The sequence below is a fragment of the Mirounga angustirostris genome, unplaced genomic scaffold (genome assembly GCF_029215605.1).
Source record: "Mirounga angustirostris isolate CCGP_5_RB_7025 unplaced genomic scaffold, mMirAng1.0.hap1 SCAF_5, whole genome shotgun sequence".
NCBI classification, from domain to species: Eukaryota; Metazoa; Chordata; class Mammalia; order Carnivora; family Phocidae; genus Mirounga; species Mirounga angustirostris.
This window is the reverse complement of record NW_026991713.1, coordinates 849525-865573: the sequence shown is the minus strand read 5'-3', so window position 1 is coordinate 865573 and position 16049 is coordinate 849525. Positions and strand designations below refer to the sequence as shown.

At 52.5% G+C, this 16049-nt stretch overlaps 1 protein-coding gene across 8 annotated transcripts in view; it reads left to right on the top strand.

Moving 5' to 3' along the window:
- The window catches only part of ZBED4 (zinc finger BED-type containing 4), a 35830-nt gene extending 22112 nt beyond the window's left edge, over positions 1-13718 (top strand). For 4 of the 8 annotated variants that reach the window (XM_045872320.3, XM_064590454.1, XM_064590460.1 and 1 more), the window contains one exon: positions 8598-13718. In XM_045872320.3, the coding sequence (XP_045728276.2) occupies positions 8939-12457 (3519 nt within the window). In that variant the 5' untranslated portion in view covers positions 8598-8938 and the 3' untranslated portion in view covers positions 12458-13718. Of the gene's footprint in view, positions 1-295; positions 492-2782; positions 3972-4851; positions 5022-8597 lie in introns of those variants that run through there. The other 4 variants (XM_064590457.1, XM_064590458.1, XM_064590456.1 and 1 more) reach the window with 4 other exon arrangements.
- The last annotated feature ends 2331 nt before the right edge of the window (positions 13719-16049 follow it).

Genomic DNA, 16049 nt, shown 5'->3' with positions numbered 1-16049 from the left:
CTAGAGCAGCTCACAGAACTCAGGGGAGTGCTGACCCCCAGGCCTCCGTTTATCGCTTAGCAAAGGGTGTGATGAAGGATACGGATGAAGCTGGATCCACAGCCTCTATCCTGTCTCTGTCCACAACCGGGTGGAGACATGCAGGGTGGGTCCTGGGAGGGTCCCAAGCACAGGAGCTTCTGTCCTGGTGGAGTTGGGGTGCGTCACCCTCCCGGCATGTGGACGTGCTCACCAACCTGCAGCTTCCCTGAACCCCACACAAGTTTGGGATTTTTATGGAAGTTTTATCACATAGGTGTGATCAGGTGTTCGCTGCATCCCCAGCCCCGTTCCCCCTCTCTGGAGAATGGGGAGCAGGGGTGAAAATGCCTGCTTGGGATCATAGCTCGGTCTCTCTGGTGACCAGTCCCCGCCCAGGAGCCCACCCAGAGTCGCCTCATCAGAACAGAAGACACTCCAGGCTCCCAGGAGGTTAACACATTTATATCCAGGTAAACAGCTGCTGTCAACGCTGTGTACAAACCTTGGTGTGGACATAAACCATGTATGTATGTCTGCATACAGCTAATTTTCAAGAGCTACAAAGGCATTTATCCTTTGTTGAAAAGGATAGTCTTTTCAGCAAATGGTGTTAGAACAGTTAGATATTCATATGCAAAACAATGAATTTAAGTATTTCAAAGATCTAAATATGTAACATAAAGTGGTAAAACTTCTAGAAGAGAAAACACAGGAGAAAATCTCTGTGACTTGGGTTAGGCAAAGATTTCTTAGCATAACCCCAAAAGTATAATCCATAAAAAACCAAATTGGTAAATTGGACTTCATTAAAATTAAAAGCTTATGCTTTTCAAAATACACTGCTAAGAGAAAGACAAGCTTAAGACTGGGGGAAAATACTTGCAAATCAAGTATGTGATAGAGGCCTTGTTTCCAGATATGTGGAGAGCTCTCAGAACTCAGTATTAAGAACTGCCCAGGGGTGCCTGGGTGGCTTAGTCATCAAGTGTCTGCCTTCGGCTCAGGTCATGGTCCCAGGGTCCTGGGATCGAGCCCCACATTGGGCTCCCTGCTCCGCGGGAAGCCTGCTTTTCCCTTTCCCACTCCCCCGCTTGTGTTCCTGCTCTCACTGCCTCTCTCTCTCTATCAAATAAATAAATAAAATCTTAGGGGGAAAAAAAAAAAAGAACTGCCCGAACAAGCAGGAGCACAGGAAAATATTTCACAAAGAGCTGCGAACGGCAGATAGGCACCTAAGATGCTCAGCATCGTCAGGCTGTTAGGAACACACCTTCAGTGTTTGCGTATCTTAATACTTTTTCCCTTTCTTACTGTGACTTTTTAATACTAGCCATCCTAGTGGGGATGAAGTGATCTCTCTTTGTACTTCTGGTTCACACTTCTATAATGATTAATGACGTCAAGCCTTTTCCATGTGCTTTTTGACCATTTGTGTATCTGTTCCAGGCCTTTGTCCATCTGTGAGTTGGGTAGTTGTTCAGTTGTAGAACTGTTTATCCTGGATATTAACCCCTTATCAGATATATGATTTGCAAATATTTTTTCTCATTCTGCATCTTGTCTTTCACCCAATAGTGTCATTTGATGCGTAAGTTTTAAATTTTTCAGTTTTTTTCCTTGCTGTTTCCTTTTTTTTTTTTTTTTTTTTTAAAGATTTTATTTATTTTTTTTGACAGAGACATAGCAAGAGCAGGAACACAAGCAGGGGGAGTGGGAGAGGGAGAAGCAGGCTTCCCGCAGAGCAGGGAGCCCGACGTGGGACTCTATCCCAGGACCCTGGGATCATGACCTGAGCTGAAGGCAGACGCTTAATGACTGAGCCACGCAGGCGCCCCATGTTTCCTCTTGTTTTATTTCTGCTGCTATGTCTTCATAATTATTGATCTTTTCTTTTGTTGTGTTTAAACTGCTGTCAACCCCATCCAGTATATTTTTGGTTTCAAATACTGTATATCTCTAGAAATTTCATTCAGATCTTTTTTTTTTAAAGATCTTATTTATTTATTTGACAGAGAGACAGCAAGAGAGGGAACACAAGCAGGGGGAGTGGGAGAGGGAGAAGCAGGCTTCCTGCAGAGCAGGGAGCCCGACGTGGGACTCGATCCCAGGACCCTGGGATCATGACCTGAGCTGAAGGCAGACGCTTAATGACTGAGCCACCCAGGCGCCCCATGTTTCCTCTTGTTTTATTTCTGCTGCTATGTCTTCATAATTATTGATCTTTTCTTTTGTTGTGTTTAAACTGCTGTCAACCCCATCCAGTATATTTTTGGTTTCAAATACTGTATTTATATCTCTAGAAATTTCATTCAGATCTTTTTTTTTTAAAGATCTTATTTATTTGACAGAGAGACAGCAAGAGAGGGAACACAAGCAGGGGGAGTGGGAGAGGGAGAAGCAGACTCCCCGCTAAGCAGGGAGCTCAATGTGGGGCTCAATCCCAGGACCCAGGATCATGACCAGAGCTGAAGGCAGACTGAGCCAGCCAGGTGCCCCTAGGTTTTTTTTATAGTTTGTCCTGCTTATCATGTTTATCATTTCATTTACCTCCTCAAATTATACCATTGTGTTCGTAATGCCTGTTTTAATGTTCTTGTCTCCTAATGTTACCGTCTGTGTCGTAGCTGGGTCTATGTCTATTAATGGTCTTCTCCTGGTTCGGGGTCACGTTTTCCTGCTTTTTTGTGTGTCTGGTAATTTATGTTTGATGTCAGCCATCTCAAATTTCACTTTATTGGGTGCAGGGTGTTGTTACTTCCTGTAAGCACTGTTGAGACTTGTTTTGGGATGTGATTAAATTAGTTTCAGTTTCCCCCTCTTGGGGCTTGTGCTGAGGCTTTGTGAGGGTGGTTCCTGAGCTGCCTTTATTCTCTGCCTCCTGCTGAGTTTGTGCCCTTCTGAGGATTTTCCTTGCTGTTTCCTCTTGGGAACACAAGCCAGTCCCGGCCCTCCAAGCCCTGGTCTTCCATCAGCTTTTTCCTTAAACTTACCTGATCCATCAGCCACAGACAGTAAGGGAACCCTGTACAGATCTCTTGGGCTCCGTGGAGCTTCTTCTTCTCCAGTACTCTGTCCTGTAGATTCTGATTCTAGCCAGACCTGCCCAGTGGGGGCACCAGGTCTGTGTACGTTCCTGCTCCCAGGACGGTAGCTTGTGCTCGAGGTGACAAGCCTGTCGGCCGCAGGGCCCACCTCACTCATTTTCCGTGTCCTGGATCACTGCCCCATGCTTCCTGTTCTTTTGTCCGGGGTCTGGAAAACATTGTTCCATATGTTTTATCTGGGATACTAGTTGTCTGATGTGAGAAGGTGAGCCCACCCCCATCACTCCATCATGGCCAGAAGCAGAAGTCACTGTAAGTCCTCCAACTGTGCTTTTTTAAAAAATCTGTGTAACTATAAAATATGTGTCAATCCACTTTGTGTTACATTTATTATATACTGTATTTTTACAATAAAGTGAGCTACAGAAAAGAAAATGTTAAGAAAACCCTAAGGAAGAGAAAATACACTTACAGTGCTGCCCTGTAGTTAGCGGTGGGGGGAGAATTCTGTGTATAAGTAGACTCGTGTAGTTCACACCCGTGTTGTTCAAGATCTGCTGCATTTTCCAGTCAACAGTAGTTAAGTTTTGGGGGAGTCAGCAGTTAAATGTAGATTTTCAAGTACATGGGGGTCAGCACCCTAACTTCCTTGTGTCGTTCAAGGGTAAACTGTAATTTTATTTATTCCTGGTTCTTTGTATTTCCGTACAGATTTTCAGCTCTGCTTATCAGCTATGGCAAAAAGAGCATTTTGGGATTTTGATTAGAATTGCATTGAATTTGTAGATCAATTCAATTCAGGAAGTACTGATATCTTACCAATATTGGATTTTCCAAATCAAGAACTCCATCTCTTTAGCAGTGTTTCCGTTTTCAGTGTACGGGTCTTGGACATATTTTTTAAAGGTATCTCTGTTTTCTATTTTGTATTTTATATTTTATGTTAAATACAGAATTTTAAAAATTTTCGTTTTTCAATTATTGTATATACAAAAATAATTGTTTTTTATTATTTTTTTAATATTTTATTTGGGAGAGAGAGCAGAGGGGGCAAGGGAGAGGGAGAAGCAGGCTCCCCACTGAGCAGGGAGCCCGACGTGGGGCTCGATCCCAGGACCCCAGGATAATGACCTGAGCCGAAGACACTTAACTGACTGAGCCACCCAGGTGCCTCAGTTGCTTTTTTAAATTAGTCTTGTATCTTGTGATTTTTCTAAATTCACTTATTATTTTTAGTAGTTTTTGTAGATTCCTTAGGATTTTATCCCACACATCCAACATGAGTGAAGACAGTCTCACATCTGTGTTTTCAGTTTATGTGTGTCCTGTGTCTCATATCGGACCCCCTGCTTCTTGCTCCTACTCCAGCATGCAGCTGACTGGAAGTGACGGGACAGACTTTTGATCTTAGGAGGACGGTCTTCAGCCTTTGTAATGAAGCATGAGTGATACTGACTGTAGGCTGTTCTTATGTGTCCTTTATCAGGTTAACAAAGTTTTCTTTTGCTGAGAATTTTTATCATGAATGGGTGTTAAATTATATCAGATGTTTTTCCTGCACTGTTGAAATGATTGTATGGTTTTTATTCTCTTACTGTGGTGAATTACATTGACTTATTTTCAGATGTTAAATGAACTGTGCAGTCTTGGATTAGCCCTGTTTGGTCCTGGTGTATTATAGTTTTTATTACTGAATCTAATTTGCTGTTTTAAAAGGAATCTTCTTTTATTTTTATGAGGGTCATTGGCTATAATTTTAAAATCTTTTTCATTATGGAAAATTCAGGCTTACCCACAAGTAGAGAGAACTGTAAACTGCATCCAGTGATGGCCGCCATGTGCCTGTTCTGTGATCATCCACACCTGGACAGTCCTGCTTCATCTGTACCTTCTGTCCACCCCCACCCCAAACTGGATTATTTTGAAGCAAAACCCAAACAGCATATCATTTCATCTGTAGGTACCTGAACATAAAACTTAATCATAATACCATTTCACCCTCCAAATAAATCCTTTGTTAGTAGATTGAGACATGCACTTAGTGTTCACATTTCTCCAACTGTGTAATTTTTTTAATTTATTTTTGTATTTGGATCCTGACAAGTGTATGCTTGTGAGCACTCTCTCCCACCCTCTTTGTTCTGCAGTTTCATTAGTGCATCTGTTTGGATCCAAACTCAGGTCATCCCCTCACTTTGTCTGCAGTACTTTATGCTTCTGTGTATATTCACATCTGCCCTTAGTTCTGGGGACTCTGTTGGGAGCCCTCTGACACCGCCCGCCCTCCACCTGGTTCCCCGAGCCACCAGCCCTGCGCTCTGTGTCTCCATCTGCTTCTGCTTCCATGCTGCCACCTTTGTTTGCATCCATCTTCAGTCTAGCGTTTGTTTCTTCAGCTGGTTTGAATCACCTGTTTCCCTTATTTTGATTTTAATTCTAAATTTATATAATTTCTTTTTATTGAGATGTCATTCACACATCATAAAATAAACCTTTTTGAAGTATACTCATATAAGGTCACAACTGTCTGATTCCAGAATTTTTAATCACTCCAAAGGGAAGGAAGCCCCCAGCCCATCAGCGGTCATTCCTGTCATGCTCCCCCAGCCCCTGGGCTCCCCTCACTGCTCTGTCTCTGGGGGTGCGCCTCTCTGTGAACACTGCAGGTGAACTCAGTCCCACAGTGTGCTATCTTTGTGTCTGGCTTCTCTTAGCTTGGTGACATCAAGGTTCGTGTCATGGCGAGCACAGTCTTGCTGTTGTAGGGATGCGTGACATTTTTTTATCCACTCATGGATTATATCTGGGTTGTTTCCGCTCTCTGTCTGATGCCATTCACGTACAGGTTTTTGAGTGAGCACACATTTTCATTTCTCCTTGGTATCTATGTGGGATTGCTGGGTCATATGGGGACTTCGTGTACGTTTGGGAAGCTGCCAGAGTGGTCTTTTGAAGGGGCCCCAGAGCCTACACCCCCACCGGCAGTGCACGGGGCACTGTTTTCCCACATCCTTGCCAACACTTGCTATTGTCCATCTTTTCGAGTCCAGCCATCCTCGTGAGTGTCTCATTGTGGTTTTGATTTGTATATACTTAAAGTTCTATTTTTTAAAAAGTCTTTTCCAAATCCGGCTTCTCATTTTTATAGTGTCTTATTTTTTGCTCACTTTTCTTTGTTTTCTATTTTTTTTTTTAAATTATACACGTAATTGTACTTATGAACTATGTAATCACACATTCTGTTTTAGAAATACAGTTACGCATAATTACTCTGTGCTCTGTGTTGATGCCAGTGAGTCTTTGTTGTTCTAAATCTGGTGCCTCTCCTGGTTCTCACTCCTGGTGGCCTGCTTCCTTTATGCTTACTGATACTTTATTTAGAAGCTAATTTTTTATTCTGAGTATTTGGCCGAACTTTGTGGAATTCGTGATCTGGGATGCTTTCTGGAAAACCTGCATTTGCTTCTGGCGGGAGCTAGCTGTTTTGGAAAGTGCACACACTTTTTTAGGGTGACCGCACGTCCTGCTTTGCCCAGCAAGCTCCAGGTGAGCCTGTCATCTCAGCATTATTGTCAGTCTTGCTTCCCTTTGTTCTCAGAAGCGTGCTGCTTTGGAACACATTCTGGGCTGGCCTCGCCGCTGTGGCTCCTGGCACTGGGTGACGGCTCACCTGGTTGGTGGGGCCGCTGTGGGCGCTGCCGTGGTCAGCCTCGGTTTGCATAGCAGGGCACAGCGCAGCCACCGTGCAGCCAGGTGGCAGTGGGAGCTGCCACGCGAGAGGGTGTGTCCAGGGGAGGAGGCGTGGCTGGGCATGGGGCAGGGGCACAGGCAGGGCGCGTGGGGCCGGCTGGGGTGGGGTAGAGACGCAGCGGTTCTCACCACTCCCATCCTGCCAACCCCAGTGCCCCCGGCGTGGACCATCCACATGGCCACAGAGGCCCTGGCGGAAGGGCAGGCATCTCTGCAGGGAGCAGCTTAGACCCAAGGCAGAGGGTCCCTCGCTGTGGGGCCGGCAGCCCCACATGAGCTAGAGCTAGAGCCCCTCGGGGCTGCAGCCGCTGCGCCAGTAGATGCAGCGTTCCTCACCGCGTGTTTTGGCCCCGGCCCCGCTGGCTGGCCCCACTTCTGGCCTCAGGTGGTCATTTCGGGCACCCAGCGCCCCTCAGCAGCCTCGTCCGGGCTGTGCTGGCCCCGGGTGGGCAGGATGGGTATGAGGCGGCCGAGGATGCCTGTCTGCACAGATGCTGGCGGCCCAGCCTGAGTCTGGAGCCGGCCTCCTGGGGCTGCTGGGGCTGAGGCCGGCCTCCTGGGGCAGGCAGTGACCTGGTCCGTCCCATCCCCTCCGCGGGCACTTGAACGTGCATGCAGAGCCCATCTAGACCCCAGCCCAGCAGGCCCCATCTACCCCACAGGACAGGCGAATGGGCACTGCCCTCGGCCGGGCACAACCTCCCAGCCAGACAGGGCCCCAGCGCCCTGGGCAGCTCAGCTTTGGCTAAGTCGTGGTGAAGGGACCTGGTCCTCCCTGACCCGTGGCCTCTGTGGCCATTCTGTATGGCACACAACCCCTCTCCTCCCACAGATCCTTTGCTTCTCCTTTTCTTGATTTCTCCCCCTTGTTGGTTTTTATTTGGGGGCTGGTTGAGCCAGAGGGTCAGGAATCTGCCTTTTGTCCTCCCACTTGGCATTCTGGTTTTGGTTTATGATTAATTTTAAGTTTTTCTGTGCTGATTGTATTTCTAGTAAACCCCTGGTTGGTGTAGGGAAAAAAACATAAGCTTATTGTAGGTTTTCTAGAATCTACTGTCGTATATAAGCGCACTCTTCCTGGTATCTCTGCTGCTGGGCCAGGAACGACCTCTTGTTGCTGCCTTATTAGCTTTCCCATGAGCTGCTCCCTCCACCCGGGCGGCCTCCTGTCGTCCCTCCCGTGTCCGCTCCATCCCTGTGTGCTGCCCCGCCTCCTGCTCACGCACCTGCCTTCGCAGTGCTGTAGACCGACCCCGCGCGTTGGCTGCCGTGTCCTGGTTCATGGCACCGTTGCAGCGCTGTGGTGCCCGGGAGTGGACAGACGGGACCTGGCCTGACGCGCCTGGGCTCTCACGGACTCCCCCTTACGTGCTGGGAGTTGCTCTTTTCTTTGTAGCGTTCAGCGTTCGGTCTGTGAATTGATTATCTCACAGGTCGGCTGGGTTTCATCCCCACTTGATGTATATGTTCTTACCGCAAAGGGTGAGGAGAGCTGCTCTCGGGGGCTCTACCCCATGGGGCCCAGCCAGCCTGTTTCCCCAATCCTTTACGGATAGGCCCTTGGAACTTAAACTCGTGTCCTTATTTTTTGCTTATTTTGTAGTTTTAGGGTATTTTCCTTGTATAAGTGGATTGTGAAACGTCAAGGAATAAGTGTTTTCGATTTTAACTTACCGTTATGGGACTTTTCCTGTGCTATTGAGGCTGATGTACCCACGTCGGGATGGATTTGAAACGTACGATTTAGGTCAGTGCTAACCTCGAGTCCGTCTTCTTTTATAGATGATGCAAAAGGGTCATCCTGCTATCAAGATGACGGCGGTCCAGTTTCCAGGACAAGGCTCTGGTCTCCGCTGCGTCAGTTCGTGTCTGCGCCCAGAAGCGGGTCGTGGCGGAGCTCCTGGCAGGTGGTGCTCCACACCCTGAGATGAGGTGGCATGCTCTCCACATGCCCTCTTCTTCAGTCAGGTTTATGATCAGCCACAGTCATACGCATCTTGAAAGATGGAATTACTTTTTAAAAGCTGAAGATAACGTACATTTGGGGGCACAAATGAGCCTTTGGGTCAGGTTCTTACCCACCTGAGAACATGACGAAGCAGCCAGAGTAGTTATGGTCAGTCATGGAGAATAACCAGGAAACTCATCCCAAAAGGGATGGTGAATTTGTTTCTGATAAATTAAATTTTAAAATAGAAGAGGAAGATGTTGTTCAAATCCCTAATCACAGTTTGGAAGGAGTGGAGTTTAAGGGCGAGCAGGACAGGCACCGGGCGGAGGGTGGTGGGGAGCGGGCGGAGGCCAGGGAGGCGGGCCGGAGCTGCGAGCCCCCCGGGAAGCGCCTCCCTGGCGGCCAGGAGGAGGAGTACGGGTCTCTGTTCTCCCAGTACAGCAGCACGCTGTACGACGTGGCCATGGAGGCCGTGACACAGAGCCTCCTGTCGGGCCGCGGCGTGAGCTCCAGAAAGAAGTCTCCGGCCTGGAAGCATTTCTTCATCTCCCCCCGGGACAGCACGAAAGCCATCTGCACGTACTGCATGAAGGAGTTCAGCCGAGGGAAGAACGAGAAGGATTTGAGCACCAGCTGCCTCATGAGGCACGTGAGGAGGGCGCATCCCACAGTGCTCATCCAGGAGAACGGCGGCGTGCCGGCCCTGCCCTCCCTCTCGCCCCCTCCACTGAGGCTGCCACCACAGCCCGCCGACTCCGGGGACTTGGGTGCCGTGCTCTCACCCCTCAAGCTTGCCCCGAAGCTGGCGTCCAAGGTCCCGTCCCCCGATGACATGACGGAGGAGTCGGTGTCTGTGGTGTCCTCTGAAGAAGTCCCCTCCGACACGTCGGCCTCTGACAAGTATGGCAGGGAGGAGGCCCTGGGGGGGCCGCCGCCCCTCCCCACCCTGCCCTGTGAGGAGAGTGCGGAGAACGGGGCGGAGAAGAACCCCCCGCTCCCGAAGGGCACGTCCGGGTCCAGGAGGCGGTCCGCCGTGTGGAAGCACTTCTACCTGTCGCCCCTGGATAACTCCAAGGCCGTGTGCATCCACTGCATGAACGAGTTCAGCCGAGGGAAGAACGGGAAGGACCTGGGCACCAGCTGCCTCATCAGGCACATGTGGCGGGCGCACCGCTCCATCGTGCTGCAGGAGAACGGCAGCGGCACAGGCATCCCGCCCCCCTACGCCGCGCCCCCCACCCTGCTGCCCGCCCTGCCGCCTCCCGACGGGGACCCGAGCTCCGTGTCGTCCTCCCCCGGGAAGCTGGTCCAGGAGTCCCCCTCGGCGTCCTCCTCCCCTGAGCGGCTGGCTGAGGACCTGCAGGTGCGTTTGAACGCCGGCGACGCCCTGCCGGAAGACGCGTCGGCGCTGTCCTCTGACGACGTGGGCGAGGCCTCGCTGGCCGCCTCCCCCGAGAAGCCGCAGGCTGGCGGCCTGAGCCCCAGTCTGCTGGAGTGCGGTGCTGTGTTCCAGCAGAATAAGAAGGTCATGAAGAGGCTGAAGTCGGAGGTGTGGCAGCATTTCTCGTTGGCGCCCATGGACAACCTCAAGGCGGTGTGCAGACACTGCGCCTGCGTCATCAGCCGGGGCAGGCGGGGCGACGTGGGCACCAGCTGTCTGATGCGGCATCTGTGCAGACGCCACCCGGAGGTCGTGGGCGGCCAGAAGGGCTCTCCAGGTGCCAGCCTGGCAAGCTCTCCGTACGCCACCTTGGCTTCTGCGGAAAGTTCCTCCTCCAAATTGACTGACTTGCCAAGCGTGGTCACAAAAAACAGTCAGGTTCTATTCCCCGTTAACAGCAAGAAGACCTCCAAGCTGTGGAACCACTTCTCCATCTGCTCCGCAGACCCCACGAAGGTCGTGTGCCTGCACTGCGGCCGCACGATCAGCAGGGGCAAGAAGCCCACCAACCTGGGCACCAGCTGCCTGCTGCGCCATTTACAGCGGTTCCACAGCGGCGTGCTCAAGACCGACGTGCCCAGGGCGGCGCGGGCCCCCTCGCCCAGCCTCCGGGGGCCCCTGAGCGCACAGCTGTCAGGAGCTTCCTCCTTCGACGACACCAATGAGAAGTTTTACGACTCTCATCCAGTTGCCAAAAAAATCACGAGTCTCATCGCAGAAATGATTGCACTTGATCTCCAGCCATATTCTTTTGTAGACAATGTTGGCTTTAACAGGCTGCTCGAATACTTGAAACCTCAGTACTCTCTGCCCTCGCCTTCCTACTTCTCGAGGACAGCCATCCCAGGTATGTACAATAATGTGAAACAGATAGTCCTGTCGCACCTGAAGGAGGCGGAGAGCGGCGTGATCCACTTCACGTCCGGGATATGGATGAGCAACCAGACCCGCGAGTACCTGACGCTCACCGCCCACTGGGTCACCTTCGCGCCGTCGGCCCGGCCGTGCCGTGAGGACCACCACTGCTCAGCCCTGCTGGACGTGTCTCAGGTCGACTGCGACTACAGCGGCAACAGCATCAGGAAGCAGCTGGAGTGCTGGTGGGAGGCCTGGGTGACGTCCACCGGCCTCCAGATCGGGATCACCGTCACTGACAACCCGAGCATCGGGAAGACGCTGAGCGAGGGGGAGCGCGCCAGCGTGCAGTGCTTCAGCCACACGGTCAACCTCGTTGTCAGCGAGGCCATCAAGAGCCAGCGGATGGTCCAGAACCTCCTCAGCATCGCACGGAAGATATGTGAGCGGGTGCACCGGTCGCCCAGGGCGAAGGAAAAGCTAGCGGAGCTGCAGAAGGAGTACCAGCTGCCGCAGCACCACCTCATCCAGGACGTCCCGTCCAAGTGGAACACGTCGTTCCACATGCTCGAGCGGCTCATTGAACAGAAACGGGCCATTAACGAGATGTCCATCGAGTGCAACTTCAGAGAGCTCATCAGCTGCGACCAGTGGGAAGTCATGCAGTCCGTGTGCCACGCGCTGAAGCCCTTCGATGCCGCCAGCCGGGAGATGAGCACCCACGTGTCCACGCTCAGCCAGGTCATCCCCATGATCCACATCCTCAACCGGAAAATCGAGATGCTCTTTGAGGAGACGATGGGCATCGACACCATGCTGAAGTCCTTGAAGGAAGCCATGGTGAGCCGGCTGGCCGCCACCCTGCACGACCCGAGGTACATCTTCGCCACGTTGCTGGACCCTCGCTACAAGGCCTCCCTGTTCTCGGAGGAGGAGGCGGAGCAGTACAAGCAGGATCTAATCAGGGAACTGGAAGTGCTGAATTCTACCTCAGAGGATGCGCCTGTCTCCAACGGCTGTGACGCGGGCTCCCCGTCGCGAGGCGCGGTCGGGGAGGAGAACCTGTGGTCCCTCATGGCCAAGATGACGAAGAAGGGCCCCAGGGAGAAGACAAAGGTGCCCGAGGACATGGTGCTGGCGTACCTGGAGGAGGAGGTGCTCGAGCACACCTGTGACCCCCTCACCTACTGGAACCTGAAGAAGTCGGCCTGGCCGGGCCTGTCCGCGCTGGCCGTCAGGTTCCTGGGCTGCCCCCCAAGTATCGTCCCTTCCGAAAGGCTGTTCAACACACCGACGGAGAACGGTAGCTTGGGCCAGTCCAGGCTCATGATGGAACATTTTGAAAAGCTCATCTTTTTGAAAGTGAATCTTCCCTTGATATACTTCCAGTATTGAAACTCGCAACGGAGCCACCGGACAAAAACTGTTGTTGCTCATCAGGCACCAGCTGTCTGTCCCGGGGCGGTGGTGCGCCCCGGGCGGGGCCGTGTGGGATGAGGCGGGCACGAGCCTCCCCGTCCAGCGTCACTGTAATGTCTACGTGTGCCTTACTCCCAGTCCTGCAGGCCGGGCGTCGCCGCGGGCTTCCCACGGGCCCGCGAGGAAAGGCCTGTCTTGCCGATGATGAAATACGATGATTAGGATTTCATTCATAACTGTAAAGTTTTTTTAAAGTGGGGGGTTAGTAATTTGTTTTACTAGAACGTCAGAGGAGATGTAAACAATTTTATTCTGTAGGCTTTTTATTCAATTATGTAAAAACCACAAATCAGGTACTGTATTTTAGTTAAAAATTGCTTTAATTCAACAGAACAGCTTTTGTGGCTGTTTAATGAAATCTGTAAATAGGAGGTGGAGTTCAAGCCATCCTGGCTGAGCAGTTTTTAACTGCAGGCTCTAAAGTATGTCAAGTACAGAGAATATTCTGGAACATAACTGTTTACTGCAACAGAGGTGTGGCATTTGAAGAGGAAACTAAACGTAGACGTGTCCTGGAATGTCGGTTCTGTAGTGATTTGGTAAAGGGAGCGTTCCCGGTCTGTGCTTCTGCATTCAGGTTTTCTTTGGTCGACCTTGATCATGAGCCCCGGACACCTGCTGTCGAGCCCGCGCTAGGGGCCTGTCCACAGCACTCCTGCCATGGACGCCCCGAGCCTCGGACCTGCTGTCTCGACACCAGGAAGCTATCTTCTGAAATTTGTGCACTGACCCCATGACCCCAATTTGATCAAATTTTGTATAAAATCGTTCTTAGAAGAGATGGCTCGTTAACAAGGAGGAGATCGTTCTATTGCAGTTGTAAGAATAGCCTTAGGTGTCTAGATTTTTTTTTATATATAAAATAGGGAAGATTCAGCCATCACTGGGGTGTTTTAGAATCCCAAGGACAGCAGAATGAAGCGTCAATTGTCATTCTTTTAACGATGATCTGTCTTCAGAATTTTTGCTTCAATATCTAGAAAAGGGTTCATTTTCTTATTTCAAACCAATTAAATATTCTGGATGAAACAAGTCACTCATTTGCCTGTGACCTTTTAGAAAAGTTTTGTTAAAAAAAAAGTACCCATTATTAATCTGGATTTGCATTGACTATGTTTTAGTGTATTTATAAATGGTGAACTCAGTTTCTGAAATTAAACTTTTTATTTGCAATTTTCTACTGCTGGAGGACACTGGCTTTTTATTCTGAGGATGACAGGAGGGTCCTACTCCGGGGAGCCACGCTCACGCAGCCTTCGGAGTTGGAATGTTCGTCATGGCCCCGACAGGGCGGGGGGCTGGGTGGTGGAGATGTGACTCACGGCAGCGACAGCGTTTCTGATAGCGGGAACGCCACGGCGAGACCTCCGGGGCCCGGGTTCACAGTCCGCGCTGCTTCGCACTGGGTGCCGGAGGGGAAGAACATCCCTCCGCTGCGTGGCCCGCGCACGCCCTTCCCGGGCCTCCCGAGAGCAGCCTCTGCCCAGACGCCCAAGGAGCACCGGCCAGGGACACACTGGAGAGTCGTGCTGACGTGGTGCTTTCCGCGTGAGTCTCTGAATGTGTGCGCAGAGTGATGCTGTGTGGGAGCCTTCGCCAGTTTGGGGTTCAGCCCGCCGTCAGTCTTCCCCAGCCAGGCTCTAACCAAGCTGCAGGAAGTGAGTCCAAAGTCCAGAGCAGGTGTTAGGAAGTTCGGGTGTTGGAGCCCTTGGTTCCCCAGAAGGAGCTCCCGTGTCTCTGTTCTGCAAGCAGAGAGCTGCACGCGCCTGCCCGTGAGTTCCAGGAGCCGATGAGTGGAGTACCGGGCGCTCACATGCGTGTGCGTGTGCGTGTGTGTGTGTGTGTGTGGTCGCCCGGCTCCCAGCAGGGTGCTGGGAATCTGGGACTTGCTCAGGTCTCCACCTGGGGGAGGGTCCGACCGCGCACAGACGGCGAGCCGTGGGCCTGCAGGCCTCCCCAGCCTGTTGGTGTTGGGTGAGGCCGCCCCCGCCGGAGCGGGGCTCCACCCCTGGATGTGCTTGGGCAGCCCCGTCCGTCGGCTCTGAGGCTGCGGACGGAGGTGACTCGGTGGCCCAGCCGTCCTGGCCGTGGGGCTGCACATGGGCAGGAGGGGGCCTGCCGGACGTCGTGGGCTGTCCCCTGAAAGGAGGGAGCACAAAGTAACTGCAGGACGCAACCTGTCATTTGCTCGGTGACCGAGTGGCCCTCCTTCCTCCGGGCCCAGGCCAGCTGCTGGCACAGAGCGGTGGTTGATGTGGACGCGGTCCCTGCTCATCAGAGCCTGTGGTCTGGGCTGTGCCTCCGCTCGTTGCTGAGCTGCTCCGCAGACGTGATGCACCCCAGGCCCACAGAACACAAGGGTTCGCAGCACATTGGTTCTGTTGCTTCTGAGCTGGTCCACTTTTCTGTCCAGCTTTCAAAACCTGTGGCCTCAGGCTGCTGTTGTCCAGCGAGGCGTGCGGGTGACAGTCCCCATGGGAGGTGTGGGAGGGGGCTGCAGAGCACACCCCCGAGCGCTGGCCCCAGGGAGGTGCCCCCTCTCACGCATTCATCCCACCCTGTGGCCGGCGGGTGGTTCTGGAACCCGGGTGCCGTCCGGCACTGCGGGAACAGCAGGCCGTCCGTGTCCTCGCGTGGCTGACGGTCCCGCGGGAAGGAAGGACCGACGTTGACGGCGGTGGCCAGCCTGCGAGGAGAGCGGGTCTGTTGTGTGATGTCCCGCCCTCACTCCGTTCAAACCTGAATCGTGAGCTGCTTGTTTCAGATGCCAGATGACGTTTCGGGCGGGCTGCTTAACTTCACTGGTCACTCGTAAGAAAACGCCCTCTGTGTAAGCTCAGGATCTCATTTCAGGGAATAAATGTAAGTCAAACACCGGACTTCATTTAACGTTAAAATGCCCTTTCCTTCCGCTTCAGACTCAGGCGGCGGCAGGGGGCAGACCGGGCCCCCCCGAGGACCATCAGGGCCAGAGCACATAGAGTTTTAAAAGGAGCTTCCTGACGACAGCACAGAGCACGCACCCCTTGGCATCCGAGGAACCAGTCCCGGCGCGCGGAGTCCCCCGCAGGGACACCGGCTGGCGTGCAGAGAAGGTGGCGGCCCGAGCCAGCCACGGTGGCCCCGGGCGGGGAGAGCGACGGTGGCACGGCCAGGAGCCCAGGTGCTGGAGACGGGGGGCCTCCGGAGGGGCCTCGTGCTGACCGCCGCCCGGAGGCGGGTGCCGGCTCCCGCGAGGTGCGCGTGCCCGGACGGCGGCTGGGAGCTAAGCAGGCGCCCCATGCGGGAGACATGACTCGGGGCCTGCCGCTGTGGGGGCCCTGGGTTCCAGGGCCAGCGGGAGACCAGCCTGCACACAGCGGGCTTGACCACATCAGGAACACGTAAATTTCTTTCAGTGAAAAGATCCAGAGCGTCTGTAACTTCACATAATTCACTCTGACTCTCAGTAAAAAAAACGTAAGACACGCCAAAAAAACAACCGTGACCAAGGACTGTGAGACGGAGG